Genomic DNA, 15265 nt, shown 5'->3' with positions numbered 1-15265 from the left:
AGGCCATCCCTTCTTTTTCATTACAGAAAAAGTTATGAAAGCCATCAAGGCTGAAATAATAAATTCCTGTTGGAGGAAACTGTCCAGATGTTGTGCATGATGTCACAAAATTTATAACAGAGCCAATCAAGGAAATCATGAAAGAGATTGTGGATATGGCAAAAAAGGTGGGATGAAGGGTTTCAAGATACGGACCTTGGAGAAATCCAAGAGCTAATAGCCACCATATCAGAGAAATTAACAGAAGATGACTGGATGGAGATGAGTGCTTCCAAACCAGTGCCAGACGATGTGGAAAAAGAAAGTAGAACTAGCAGTGTCAGAAAACATATTGGTAAGAGACTATCTGGTGGAAGGGTTCTGATTACCCAAGACTGCTTTTGATTTCTTTTATGACATGGATCCTTCTCTTATATGGGCACTGAAACTTATAGCAAATGGTGGAAAGAAGACTGGTAACGTATAGAAACATTTTTAGAGAAATGAAAAAGCAAGTCACACAGAAATTAGGCTGTATTTCGTAAAGTTACATTGAGTGTGCCTCCCTCTCCTGCCTCCCCTTCTACCTCTGCCACCTGAGCCAGCAAGACCAACCCTTTTTCTTCAGCCTAGGTAATGTAAAGACAAGGAGGATGAAGATGGTTGTGATGATCCCCTTCCATTTAATGAACAGTAAATGTATTTTCTCTTCCTTATGATTTTCTTAACATTTTTTTCTCTAGCTTACTTTATTGAAGGAGCACAGTATATAATACAGATCACAAACAAAATGTATGAGAATCTACTGTGTATGTTATTGGTAAGGCTTCTAGTTAACAGCAGTAGTTAAGTTTTTGGGGAGTCAAAAGTTACACATAAATTTTCAACTGTGGGGGGAATCAGCAACTCTAACCACTGTGTTGTTTAAGAGTCAACTGTAGTTCTCAACTCTCTTATTTTAACTTGTTTCTGCCATAGTTAATTACAAATTCAATTTCTACAAACAGATGATAAAAAATTGAAATTTGTGTATCCAAACTTGTGAATTATCCAAATTTATTTTCAATACAGTAGCTTAAGCTAAATATTCAACGTTAACCTTAATTTTCCTGATATATATCCAAAGATCTATTAAAATTTTATAAATAATCATTAAACTAAAAAGCAATGATAAATATAAAAACCTACTCAATACAGAATACACATTTTTTAAAAACTACCTATTAAATATCTAGATTTTATGAATTCCTTTAATTGTAACTACCACTTGTTGATCAACACACTCAACAAGTATTTTGAAGGAACTCTTATGAGACTGGGAAAGTATACTCAACTAATGGAATATTATTGTATAACGATATAAATATCTGAAAATCCTTTCTTTTATAGAAATAAAAAAATTTCAAAAACCATAAAAAAAAAAGAACCCAAAAAACCTTTTTTTTTTTTTTGATACGGAGTCTGGCTCTGTCGCCTAGGCTGGAGTGCAGTGACGCAATCTTGGCTCACTACAACCTCCGCCTGCTGGGTTTAAGCAATTCTCTGCCTCAGCCTCCAAAGTAGCTGGGATTACAGGTGCATGCCACCATGACCAGCTAATTTCTGTTATTTTTAGTAGAGACGGGGTTTCACCATCTTGGCCAGGCTGCTCTTGGACTCCTGACCTCATGATCCACCCACCTCATCCTCCCAAAGTGCTGAGATTACAGGCGTCAGCCACCGTGCCTGGGCACCAAAGGAAACTTCTTACCATTAACTGCTTCAGAGTCAAGTTCACCTGACTACATCAGCTGTATTATATACTACAGTCTATGTTTATGTATTTTATGTCCCTGCCTCCTTCAGTCTGTTTATAAATATGGGCTGAGTATAGGTTCTTATACTGAATGCTTATTATATAGCAAGGATGTCCATATGAAATGAAGAACAGTAGTTCAGCCTTTGCAAATATTTAAAGTGCTTCCAATTTGGTATTATGTATAGCATTGTAGTAAAAATCTTTCCATGTAAAATCTGGTCCAAATTACTACTTCTTTGAGATGTTCTTCACTTGTGCACTTTCTAGACACTTCTTTAAACACTTGATAATGATTTAAAGATAAATGAGTAGGAGAAATAATAGGATATGACAACTCTATACTCAATCATAACAAAAAAATATCAGCAACAGAAATGGGCTGAGCATTAACTCCTAGCACTATCAGAAGAAAAATAAAGGAATGGAGCTAAAAGCTACAAGCACTTCTTCATACCTGTTAAGTATTCAAGTTCTTGAGATAGTCTCTCATTGGTTCTAATTAAGTCTCTTTTCTCAGCTTCTAATTCTTCCTTTGTTCTTGTAAATTGGCTCTGTCACATAAAGAAGTAATAAGTAAGAAAATCAAGTAGAGCAATACAGCAAAGTGAACATAGAATTGTCACTTTAGTTAACATCAGCTGCAGTGTAAATGACTGGCTTTCTCTTATAACTTACACATCAAAAAGTTAAAAAAATACCCGTAATTCCAATGTTTCTATTTAAATTTTAGATTTTTAAAACATTTTTACTAGGCTTATGAAAATTTTTTTCATATCTCTTTTAATCACATGGAGATGTCCTAATAACTTAGAATATCACTGTATTTACACCTTAGTTCAAATTATTTTTCAAGAAAGATTCCTAAAAATTGAATTACTTAAAACTTTTAATATATTTTGTCAGCCAGGTGCAGTGGCTCATGCCTGTAATCACAGCACTTTGGGAAACCAAGCTGGGCGGATCATTTGAGTCTAGGAGTTCAAGACCAGCTTGGGCAACACAGTGAAACCCAGTCTCTACAAGTAGAAAAAAACAGCCAGGCATGGTGGCACATGCCTGTGGTCCCACCTACTCAGGAAGCTGAGGTGGGATGATCATTTGAGCCCGGGAGGCAGAGGTTGCAGTGAGCCGAGACTGCATGACTGCACTCTAGCCTGAGTGACAGAGTGAGACCCTGTCTCAAAAACAAAAAACTTGTCAAACTGCTTCCCAGCAAGACAATGGCAATTTACATGTTTTTGAGTTAAAAATACCTATCTCAAGCTACCTATGCCAGAACTGTAGGTTGCCTTTTAATATTCTTGTTTCCTGTGTAGAAGCTTTTTAGTTTGATGTAGTTCCATTTATTTCTTTTTGCAGCTTGAACTACTGATGTGATATCCAAACAATCATTACCAAGGCCAATGTCAAGAACCTTTCCCCTATGTTCACTTCTCTGAGTTTTATGGCTTCAGGTCTTACATGTAGATCTTTCATCCACCTTGGCTTGATTTCGGTATATGATGTAAGTAACACAAACAACCAACATTCATTTCTTCACATGTGGAAATCCAGTTTTCCCAACACCATTAATGAGGAGACGATCACAACTCCATTGTGTCTTCTTGGCACCCTTGTTGAAATTAGTTGACCATATGTTTGGATTTACTTCTAGGCTCTCTATTCTATTCCATTGGTCATGTTTCTGTTTTTATGTCAGTACTGTACTATTTGGATTACTATAGTTTTATAACAGTTTTCTAAATCATGAAGTATGATGCCTCCAACTTTGTTTTTCTTGCTCAGTATTGCTTTGGTTATTCAGGATTTTTTAAACTGATTCCATCAGAATTTTAGAATTTTTTTTTTTTCTATTTCTGTGAAGAATGCCTTTGGAATTCTGACAGGATTGGGCTGAATCTTTATATCACTTTATACAGTGTGAACATTTTAGCAATATGAATTCTTCTTATCTATGAGTATGGGATATCTTTCCCACTATTTGCATCTTCAATTTCTTTCGTCAACGTTATATTATTTTCAGTACATGAATCTTTCACCTCCCAGGTTAAATTTATTCCTAAGTTGTTTTTTGGTTTTTTGATGGTACTCTAATGAAACCTTTTCTTAATTTCTTTTTCAGCTAGGTCATTGTTTGTGTATAGAAATGCTACTAGATTTTTTAATATTGATTTTGTATCCTGCAATTGTATAAATTCACTTATTAGCTCTGACAGGTTTTTGTGGAATCTTTGAGGTTTTCTACATATAGGATCATATAATCTATAAGTAGAGATAATTTTATTTCTTCCTTTCCAATTTGGGTGCATTTCATTTCCTTTTCTTGTCTGATTGCTCTCGCTGGTACTTCCAGTACCATACTGAATACAAGAGGTGAGTGGGCATCCCAGCTTTGCATTGGATCCTAGTGAAAAAGCTTTCAATTTCTTTTCTTCAGCCACCAAGCAGTTAAATAAATTCTATTACTTTTTAAGTCGCTTCATAGGTTTTTTTTCCCTGAAAAATTTTATGTGACTGTATGCACACTATTTTCCTCGGTTACATATCCATAGCTTTTACAAGATTTATAAAGATTTTGTGACAGCTCTGCTTCTTTCCAAAAGATTAAGAACCTCTGTATTGGGTTTTATTTCTGCACTGCCTTTTATTCTCTGTACTGATTCTTATATCAGCATTGTAATATTTTAATAACCATAGCTTTATAAAACTTTTGAATATGTGGCAATACAAGTACTTTTAAATTGATACTTCCTTTTTTTAGAAGCATCCTAGTTATTACTATGTTTTTTTCCCCAATCATCTTTAGAACTACATTAACAAGATTCTGGCTATCTGACTTGGACTTAAGAGTCAAAATGCATTACCAACACATTAATTTGGAAAACATTTCCATCCAGAAATTTGCAATATCTTTATTTATAAAGGTATATTCTCACAGTTTTCAGAAAAGTATTTGAGTTTTCTTGGGTATTGAGTTATTCTTCATATAAATATATTTCTTACAAAGCCTTTCTAGGTATATTACGAGGCTTTTTTGCTCCTATTCAGATTCTGGAAGTAAATTTTTTTTTCCCTTCAGAAATGTGAAGAAATTATCTTTTAACACCAAATAAAATGCAAATTTTAAAAAAGCAATGGCAAAAGTATAAAGTTGTATTTGGTTAAAAAATAATTGCGTGCGACCACTTTAATTAACAAATTTGTCAGCAATCCCTGTGATCATATTCAAACTATTATTCTTATAAAACTACCCTAAGGAAATGATTACCAATGTGGATTCACCCAAATTCCCAACTGTATCACATTTGATGTAATACCTGGACCACAGTAAGCATTCAATAGATAATTTCTGTTGAATAAAAGAGATGTCCAATCTATCAATAAAACATAGATCCAATTAAAGAATTTATATATACATATTTTTGTTGGTAGCTTCTCCTAATAGGACATCAGTCACATCTTCCCATTGACTAATAACTGATAAACAATCAGAATAGAATGTCCCTTCAAGTAACATGTCTACAATGAGCTTATTCAAAGAAATATCTCTTACCTGAATGGCAATATTGCGATCCTGAGCAATTTCAAGTTCTTTGTTTTTCTCAGTTAGTGCCTTCAGCTGATTGTCTGGATAAAAGGAATTTTATGAATACATACACATTTGCTTAAAACTTGCAATCAGTGTTTTTATGCAACTGCCAACCTTAGACATTTTAATAAATGAAAAAACAGAAGCCCAGAAAGACTGCATTGCACATCACATTCCAAATTCATGAATGCATTCAAAATTTACTGTGTTCTAGACCAAAATTTTAAATATGCTATCCTGTCTCCAAATGTATAATAATCCTAGCAAACATTTATGGGGAAAGTCACATGCAATTAGTAATTCCTTTATTTTTCAATGCCATCTTCTAAGTCAACATATATCACAAGAAACAGTGAACTGTACTTAGCAGTAAGAAAATGGAGTTAAAAAGACAGGATCAAGAGAAAAAAAGCATTTAAACTATATAACATGTATATACAGCAAATCACAATAATGAATATTTGCAATTCCCATCTTTTATCACTCTAAATAGAGCCTTTGAAGAAAAAAACACTATGCTTGATAATGCACTTATCAATCTCTCAATTGCCACTCAAAATGGGCTCTTTTCCCTTACACGCAGTTTCTCTTCTAAACATAGGCTAACTACAAAAATACGATTTTCAAAATTTTTCCAAAAATATACATTTTGAAACTGTATTTCACTAAAGTACATATGTTGGCAATTTAATAAGCAAATACATTATAATTAATTCTAATCTTAACTTCTTTTTAAAGAGGACCATTAAAGCAAAAAAATCCCCATTAAGTGTGTCTAAATTTTCTATTTTGTTTTAATATTATTTACTGCTTTCCAGACTTACTGATCCAGAGTATATAAATACACACACACACACGCACACACGTTAACTGTATACCACAGGAAGGTATCTGATGTATCTGTAGGTTCATCCCTTTTTCTCTTCTCCCAGATCTCATAAAAGCTGTATTCACAGTCATTTTTCTCAAATTCCTCGGCACTACTACTAAACAGATCTTTTTATTATGCCTAGGCAAAATTACATAGATAATGAACCAGATCTAGCTATATATGCTTCATCACACATGTATGCATATACATCATGTTTTTAAAATGAGGTGTACCAAAAGTAGCTGAAAAAAGTTATAACCTAAATAAATAGTTGATTGTCATGGACCCATTAAGAAGGAAAGTTGCAATTTTAATCATTTCTTTGATAACGAACTTCCTGTGTTCCTTCTCCATCAATCAAATTAAAACTGAACTATATTAAATATCAATTAATTATACCAGCCAGACACAGTGGCAATCCCAGCACTTTGGGAGGCCGAGGCGGGAGAATCGCTCGAGGCCAGGAGTTCAAGACCAGCCTGGCCAACATGGCGAACCACTGTATCTACTAAAAATACAAAAATTAGCTGGGCCTGGTGGTACATGCCTGTAATTCCAGCTACTCAGGAGGTTGAGGCACAAGAATCTCTTGAACCCAAGAGGCAGAGGTTGCAGAGAGCCAAGATCGCACCACTGCACTCCAGCCTGGGCAACAGAGTGAGATTCTGTCTCCAAAAAAAAAGGAAAAAAAATTAATTACACCTTTATAGAGATCTTTCCTAATGTTCTGATGTTTGCTTTCTTAAATCAGAAGTAGCCTACAGCCAGACCACCCTGAAGGCACCCCATCTCGTCTGATCTCGGAAGTTAAGCAGGGTGGGGCCTGGTCAGAACTTGGATGGGAAAAGCAAAGCACAAGACATATCATCCTCCTAAGAAACGTCAGGATCTTTAACATCTTGTGAACTTTCTAAAACTTAATGATGTAAGAAAACTAAGAAAGACATTAGCTATGAATCTTTTATAGGAAGTAGGCCTTAAAGGGGAAATATCCTGCGATTCATAGATATTTATAAAAATTATTAAAAAATAGAGTTAAAACATAAATATAATGAAATCAATAGGCTTCGATTCTTCAACATAAAAACAAGCCACTCTCTACTTCTTTAGTTGCATAATGCTTTCAGCTTTTTAAAAAGAGTTCAAGAACTCTTATCTCATTTGATTTACAAAGCTGTCTAGGTAGACAGACACGTGGGTCTAACCATTTTATAAACAATAATCAGACACTGTTAAGATTTATGTGCGGCAAAAGCGATTTTAATAGCAAAATCAGAATAAGAATCCAGGCCTCCTGACCATTAAGTTCTGTGTTCTTACAAAATCTTTACCACTAAGTGAAAAATCAAAATATCACCACAATAAAAACCAATGATGCTTAATCAATATTTTCATGTTTAGTAAGTAAATGTTTCCAAAGTATATAAAGGAGTCTCTGAAGATTTCAATACTCCGAGAATACTTATAAAGATGAATTAAATACTTACTGAGTTTCTCTAGCTCAAGCCGCAAGCTTTGACACTCCCGGGTTTCATTCACAAGTCTCTCCTGACTGTGGGACAACCTCTTTTCTATTTCAAAATACTGTTGTTCTACAGCAGACAAGCAAAAAAAAAAAAAAAAAAAAAAAAATCAAACACATGTACATACATTGTCAATACTGTTATTTATTTCTAATAACCTTGATTTTAAAATTTAAGATACAGTATTAGAATTGCGCTCCATGTAAGAGAATCTGAGTAAAGATAGACTGCGCAATGAAAAGGACTTAAAGCATTTCCAAATGACTTACATGACAAAAAATAAAAAATAAAAATAAGGCCTAAAAGGGGCTTTACAAATCAATGTCTTCAAGGCAGGTAACTTCATTTATCTTAGTATTTTCTCCAGACATCAGTAAATTGCTTAGCATAAAGTATTTATTAAACGAGAAAAAATTGTTTAGACAAAAAAAAAAAAACCTGCTTTGTTTTAAAAGACTTCTTTTATAGTAGTCAAGATATTACCTGAAAGCATAAAACTACTAAATTTATGTAAAAGTAAATGTGTAAACTTTCCAAGGGAAGGGATTGAATATCGTGTTCAGCATAGTATCAGGAACATGTAAGACACTCAATATTTATGGTGCAAATTAATAAATAGAATGCAATGTACTATACTCAGCTCTGGGATCAGAGAACTAATTTTCAAGGTCAATTCTGCTTGACAGTTACACTTTTTTTGAAGTAAAACTTGTTCAGAATTTCCAGTCAACTTAGCAAGAACAGTATGAACCTCCCCAAACAAATGGTAAACCAAAACACATTAACAGGAAGTTTGTATTTTACTAATGGTAATTACTATATTCTTCATATTTTTTTCAAGGATATTGAAGCCATTATTGTCAGTAACTTTCTTACTTAAAGGCCTACTTTAGGTAATTACAAGAAAATTTTAATGTTTTCTATCAAACTCCAACTTTTTGAGAGAAATCAAGATATATGAAATTTATGTACTGCACGTTCACTGTGTTTCCAGCGCTCTTATGCACCTAATATTCATTTTTGTAAACATCTGATTCGTTCTGGGGCCACGGGACGACGCACACACTAAGAACAAGTGCACAGAGTGGTCAATTTGGCAAAGGCCTAGAATGCAAGTGTCTAGAAAATAGGGCGGAGCCACTATCAGTTGAAGTGCAACAAAACATATAAGGTACTCTAGGCTTAGAGAGATGTGTTCGCAGACTCTAGCAAGTCTGTTTCCCGTTTGTCGGACGAAGGAAAACAAGTGTCCCTATATGAGCCTACCCTAACTACAAAGAAAATGCTACTAAACTTAGATTCAGATTTTTTTTTTTCAAAGGCTTCTTATCAAACTGTAAGCAGCAGGAAAGCGAAGGCTCAGGATATCCACAGAGCCCAGGAAGTGAGGTTAACAGCGTGGTACCCAGTGCCAACTTGATGAGGGAAGACCAGACCCAAAGGGCGGGAGTCGAGCCCAAAACCAAGGACGGAAACAGCATCTCACTTACCGCTCTCCACCTTAAATTTCTCATGCCGCCCCTTCAGGCCATCGATCTCGGACTGCTGATCAGCAAGGAACTTTTCAAGTTTGTTCTGGACAGACTTGGGCAGCTTGTTCAGCTCCGTGCGCTCCAGGACTTGCTGCAACACCGCCGCCATGTCTGTGGGGCCAGGGACCCCAGTGGCAGCGGCCGACGGGGTAGAAGCGGAGAAGAAAGGCGAAGACCAGCAGGACCCAGACGCCTGGGCCGCCGCCTCTATCACCTCGCTCGGTGGCTCGCGCGCGCCCGCCCGCCGGAGGCTCCCGCGGCGGGACCCTGGGAAATCGAGTCCAGCCTCAGCTGCAGCGTTTCAGCAATAGCACCTCACCGCCCGCGACCGAAGTGCGCGCGCAGCCGTTGGAAGCTACGAACCCTGGGAACCCGAGCTCAGAGGCTATCCCTGACCCTCTTGCGCACTCAATTTTCCGGCTTCCAGCTCCACCCACTTCAGGCCTTGCAGGGCTCTGGGAAATGTAGTGTTTTTCTCATTCCCTTCCGGGAGCCCAATCCCGCACTGCCCTTTCAGCTTCCGTTTTTCTCCCCGCCCCCCGGCTCTTCTATCTCGGCTCCGTAACCGCTGTCCGCACGGTGGCGCCACATACGTACTCGTCACCCCTTGGCCCTCCCTGAAGAGCTGGTGACCTTACCGTCAAAGCCCCGGGATGCCATGGATCGTCCTCGTTGGCGGCTTCTGGACACTGAGCCACTAGAGGGCATCGGTCCAGGTAGGGCCGGACGGCAGGCTCCGGGCTACCGCCAAGCTCTGTATGGCGCCCAGAAGGGGGCGGGGTGGCGACCGCAGTCGCTTTGGTGAAGCTCTGCGGGGAAGGGAGGGGGGGCGTTGACGTCATCAATCTGCGCCACCTGACTCCCAAGACCCTGGCTTTGGAGTGGGAAGTGAGGTGTGGGAAGTAGGTCGCTTTCTGATGAATTAAGTGGCAGTGAATTGAGACCAGAGGGAATCTGGCCCCTAGAGGCTGGTACTTGCGCCCGAAACCCCCATCTCCGGCGGAGAGACAGTCCGAGGTAATTGTCTGCCACGAGTGCACATGCTGAAAACAGGTAAGTCAGCCTAAGTGTAGTGTGTGTGTGTGTGTGTGTGTGTGTGTGTGTGTGTGTGTGTGTGCGCGCGCGCGCTAGAGCACACAGCTCTCTTTTCAAGAGAAAAAGAAAGGGACAGTGTTGGAAACATACGGACAGTCACTCCGGCACACACTTCTGACGAACTTACCTTGTGTGAAACGGCGTACCTAAATGGTTTTTGGTGGTGGGGAGGTGGTACTGAGTGATTCAGTACCCGGGAATTTAAGGAACCGGGTTAATTCTTCAAGAGGAGAATTGAAAGAAACCGGTAGCACTTTGAGTGTAGCCTATGTTTTAAATTTTTCGTTGCAGAAACTGTTACCTAACATTATATTGTTTTTAAAATTGAAAACTGTTGTAACTGAAGTTTTTAAACACATTGTCAATTTCTGCAGTAACAGAACTTGTATGGTTCCAGATCATAATTCTGTAATATTAAAGCTCAATCCATAGATTGTTTCATGTTTACTCTTATGAAAGAATTTATTAAATTATTCTTTGTAACTAATGCATTCCCAATGTCGTCTCTCTGCAGTTCCCACAGTCGTGGGCCTTCTGTGAATTGGTGATTTAGTTCTTATATGAAATTTATTCCTTTTTCTAGTTCCTACTTTTGAATCATGTTGTGAAGCCATCTAAGAAATATAAATGGAAGCATTTTATGGTATTTTGTAATAACTAAGGAAAAATAAATCAGCAGCAGAGCTTAAGGTTGATTTTTCCCCAAAAATATTTTTTAGATAAGCATTGTAATTAAAGTTGCTGGTATATGAAGTATTATGCTATGTCCTAAGCCCACAGTATTATCATACTGTTGATCTGTCATTTGGGAAATGTAGATTTTCTGTACTTAGATTCACAGAATTCTAAAATTAGATAGGTTTTCAGATCTGCTAGGATTCAAATACTTTATTTTATAGATTAGGAAACCAGAGCCCAGAAAGGTTGAGTTGTGTCAGTCACAGTGCTTGGACCACAAAGGCTTTGGCTGATATACAACATTTCTGGAAAATTATGACCCTATAAGGCAAAATACAGTTCTCCCTTGGTATCCGTGGGGCATTGGTTCCAGGACCCTCTCACCTGCCCACCCGATGGATACGAAATCCATGGATATTCCAGTTCCTTATATTAAATGGTGTAGCATTTGCATACCTTAAATCATCTCTAGATTACTTATAATACCTAATACAATGTAAATGCTATGGTTGTTATATTGTATTGTTTAGGGAATAGTGACAAGAAAAAACATCTTTAACGATACAGATGTAATCATGCTTTAAAAAAATAATTTTTCAATCTGTGGTTGGTTGAATACATGGAAGTGGAAACCACAGATGTGGAAAGCTGACTATATACATTTTTAGTACTGTCTTTTATAAAGTATGGTTGATTACGTTTAAAAATTTTGAAAGAGCACTAAAGAAAAATTTATCTGACATTCAATCAGATTTCATAATTGAATAGATTATCATCTCCCTATTACATTCAGTTTCTTACACATTAATGTAGCTACTAGGTGACACCCTAGAAGAAATAAGGTTAAAAGGTTAAATATAAGTTTAGAATTACTTGTATTCGTTGCAAAAGTTAAGAATTATTAGACCAGAAGGAAAAGGAGTATAATATGATGTAGAGGAAAGTTGATACATAGAATTGCATACCTTAAGGCATTACTAAAAGGTAAAAGCCCTTAACTTCACAGAGGCATCAGTGATATTTAGACAAGCATTCCTAGACTTAGTCTCTAAAAAATGATATGCAAATCTGATTCACGTCTGTTGTTGTCAAAAAAGAGCTAGGAAGTCCAGGCGCGGTGGCTCACGTCTGTAATCCCAGCACTTTGGGAGGCTGAGGCAGGAGAATGGCGTGAACCCGGGAGGCGGAGATTGCATTGAGCCGAGATCATGCCACTGCACTCCAGCCTGGGCGACAGAGCAAGACTCCATCTCAAAAAAAAAAAAAAAAAAAAAAAGAGCCAGGAAGAAATTAATGTATTTTGAGACAAAACTGAACAAACTCATTGAAACAATAAGGAAACAGCCTCCAGTAGGACATTTCAAACTTGAATCCATTCTCTGGGCTTTAGTTTTAAAATACAGAACCGTCTTGTGACTGACAGTTTACTGGTATCAGATACACCACCCCAGCATATCTCTGGTAGCCTTAACTTTGTGGTACTGAATAAGATTCACATTTTTAACAGAACCCAAATGATGATTATTCCTAAATTGCAGTGTTCAAAATACTGTAACTGTGTTCCTGCAGTCTCTGTTTGTTTTATAGCTCTTTTGGATATCATCTCTTTTACATTTTCATCCTCACCGATTATGAACTCCTTGATTTAATCATTCATTATATTGCCTGGCTCTTTTATTCAATATCTTTGGTTTTAAGCTATAGAAATGCAAATCAAAAGAGCATAAGCCAATAAAGGGAATGAATATACTGACTTCTATCCACAAACCAGAGAGAAAACAGAGTAAGAGCTACCCTTAGTAATGATTTAATTGAAGGACTGGTTACGATTCCTCATTATGAGCGTGGTGTTGAAAAACATGGATTCTAGAGCCAGAGTGTCTGAATTTAAGTCCCTCCTTTGCCACTTACCCAGCTTTGTCACTTTGGCAAGTTATTTAATCAACTTTTCTCATTTCAGTTTCTTCATCTATAAAATGAGGACTATAATAATGGTACCTACTTCCTGGGGTTTTATGAATTATTAATGTTACATGGAAAGTACTTAACAGTAATGTGTTGTACAAAATAGAAGCTATATAAATGTTATTGTATTGCTATTTATCTACTTAAATAACTCTTACTGTAGTATGTATTGCTCAAGGACAGAGATTGTGTTGCTCATCTTTGTGTTATCCCACTTAGCATAGTTTCTAAGCAAATAGTATAGTTCTTTCATATATGCTTATCAAGTAAATGAATTTGATTCTACCTCCTAATGAACTATTCAGAAATTCATGTTTACGATTTTAGCAGTGAGAACACCGAGACTTAGCAATAGATTATCAAAGATAATACAACTAGGGAGTAGATCTAAAATAAGAAATCTGGTGTGTTGGCCGGGCACGGTGGCTCACGCCTGTAATCCCAGCACTTTGGAGGCTGAGGCAGGTGGATCACCTGAGGTCAGGAGTTCGAGACCAGCCTGGCCAACATGGTGAAACCCCGTCTCTACTAAAAACACAAAAATTAGTTGGGCATGGTGGTGGGCCCCTGTAACCTCAGCTAGTCAGGAGGCCAAAGCAGGAGAATCGCTTGAACTCGGGAGGCAGAGGTTACAGTGTGCCGAGATTGCGCTACTGCACTCCCGCCTGGGTGACGAGCAAAACTCCGTCTCAAAAAAAAAAAAAAAAAAAAGAAATCTGGTATGTTGCTTACTAGTTTAGTATCCTCTCCCTTATCCCAGGTATGAGTAAAAGGTTTGATCTCTCATGTCAACTCTGGTTGATTTGTGGTTGTTTCCTGCTGCACTGTATTGAGAAGAACTCTGGAACTGCATCTGAACTTTGCAAGAAGGGATACACTATGTAATAAGCATTTGCTGCAAGGCATGAGATAGCCTCAGGATAGTATCACTTCTCTTGCTATATTACCCCTATGATAAAGACATTGCAAATGATATTTTACCTAAAAATGCTGTATCTTTTTTTCTTGTAATATAGGAGATTTTAGTTCCTAAAAATGGGAAGAACCTACATTGTAGAAGAGACTGTTGGCCAGTATCTTTCAAACATAGATCTCCAAGGAAAGGCTTTTGTCTCTGGCCTTTTAATAGGACAGGTATGTATCTTTTACTCTGCATTTATTACTAAATAATTATTCTGTAAGTTATTTTAAAAATTACTTGTTTATTTAAAGTTAAAAGATGCTATTTAATAATAAACTCAAGATTGGGGGATGGAAGAAGGAATGTGGAAGAAGTAACTTTAAAGTAGGTCTTTGAGCAAACATGGAGAAGTAGACAAACCTAGCCTAGTTTTGCTCAAGTCAGGACACCTTCCCCTTTGACCATGTAAAAGTAATTTATGATATGGAAACTTCAGAATTAGAATGTTTATTGACCAGATTTTTCACATTTTGTTGTCTTTCCAAAGTGTTTTGTATTCCCTTCTAATCTTTTTAATATCTGGTTGTCCAATTCTTTACAAAAGAAGCTTTTGAAAATTTTATTCCTGTTCTAATTTGTGTTGTCTTATATCAGACTTACAGCAACGGTGGTCATATTTTTGTTATAAGCTATAGTACCTATCTTACTGAATTTTTTTTGTTGTTGGATCAATAGCTAGAGGGATTGGGAAAAATTTGGAAATTAGACAAATTCTAATTTCCTCTTAGAGCTGAGTCTTAAAAATCAACACAAAATGGAACAGAGATTCAGATACTTATTTTAAAACCCATGCCACTAATTTCTTATGAGTGAAGGAAGAACCTGTTAATCGGCAGGAGGGACCGGTCAGCAGTACAAAGCCAAAAAAAAAAAAAAAAAAGGAGAGTCACACAGGCAAGCTGACTGTGTCCATCCAAACATGGGAGAGTGCACTTTGGCCCAAGGACTTGATTTTGAGGCCTACTAGCCAATAAAGCTCTTATTGGGACAATTTTCTTTCTGGATATCTTAGCCTGATGCCTTAGAATCTTCAAATTACGTAATTAACTTTCCTTATTCTGATTCTATCCATATTCCCAAGCTACTTTCTTTTATAATTTGATGCCCCATGTTATCTACTTATAAAGAATACACTGTCCAGAGGATTCAAGTGTTCAGATGCCTTCATGACATTTTAGTTTTCTACATTATTCTGAATGAACTTAATTAATGTCAGTCTAGCCATGAAAGACAGGCTCATTTTCAGAATTTTTACAAATCAGATTTCTTAATTT

General features: G+C 36.9%; 1 protein-coding gene and 1 pseudogene across 2 annotated transcripts in view; one reads left to right on the top strand and one right to left on the bottom strand.

Moving 5' to 3' along the window:
• TPR (translocated promoter region, nuclear basket protein) overlaps positions 1 to 10168 on the bottom strand; it is a 61517-nt gene extending 51349 nt beyond the window's left edge. The window contains exons 1-5 of the mRNA XM_024245851.3: positions 9931 to 10168; positions 9251 to 9559; positions 7725 to 7829; positions 5331 to 5404; positions 2232 to 2328 (exon numbers count right to left, since the gene is read on the bottom strand). Of these exons, the coding sequence (XP_024101619.2) occupies positions 2232 to 2328; positions 5331 to 5404; positions 7725 to 7829; positions 9251 to 9559; positions 9931 to 10000 (655 nt within the window). The 5' untranslated portion in view covers positions 10001 to 10168. The remainder of the gene's footprint in view (positions 1 to 2231; positions 2329 to 5330; positions 5405 to 7724; positions 7830 to 9250; positions 9560 to 9930) is intronic.
• Positions 10169 to 10198: 30 nt separating this feature from the next.
• Positions 10199 to 15265, top strand: part of C1orf27P (chromosome 1 open reading frame 27 pseudogene) — a pseudogene marked incomplete at its 5' end in the record, with an annotated part of 43222 nt that continues 38155 nt past the window's right edge. Inside the window, 2 exon segments of the transcript NR_024161.1 lie at positions 10199 to 10345; positions 14047 to 14164. The product of NR_024161.1 is annotated as a chromosome 1 open reading frame 27 pseudogene (transcript).

This window comes from Pongo abelii, chromosome 1 (assembly GCF_028885655.2).
Source record: "Pongo abelii isolate AG06213 chromosome 1, NHGRI_mPonAbe1-v2.0_pri, whole genome shotgun sequence".
NCBI lineage: Eukaryota > Metazoa > Chordata > Mammalia > Primates > Hominidae > Pongo > Pongo abelii.
This window is presented reverse-complemented; position numbering and strand designations above follow the sequence as displayed.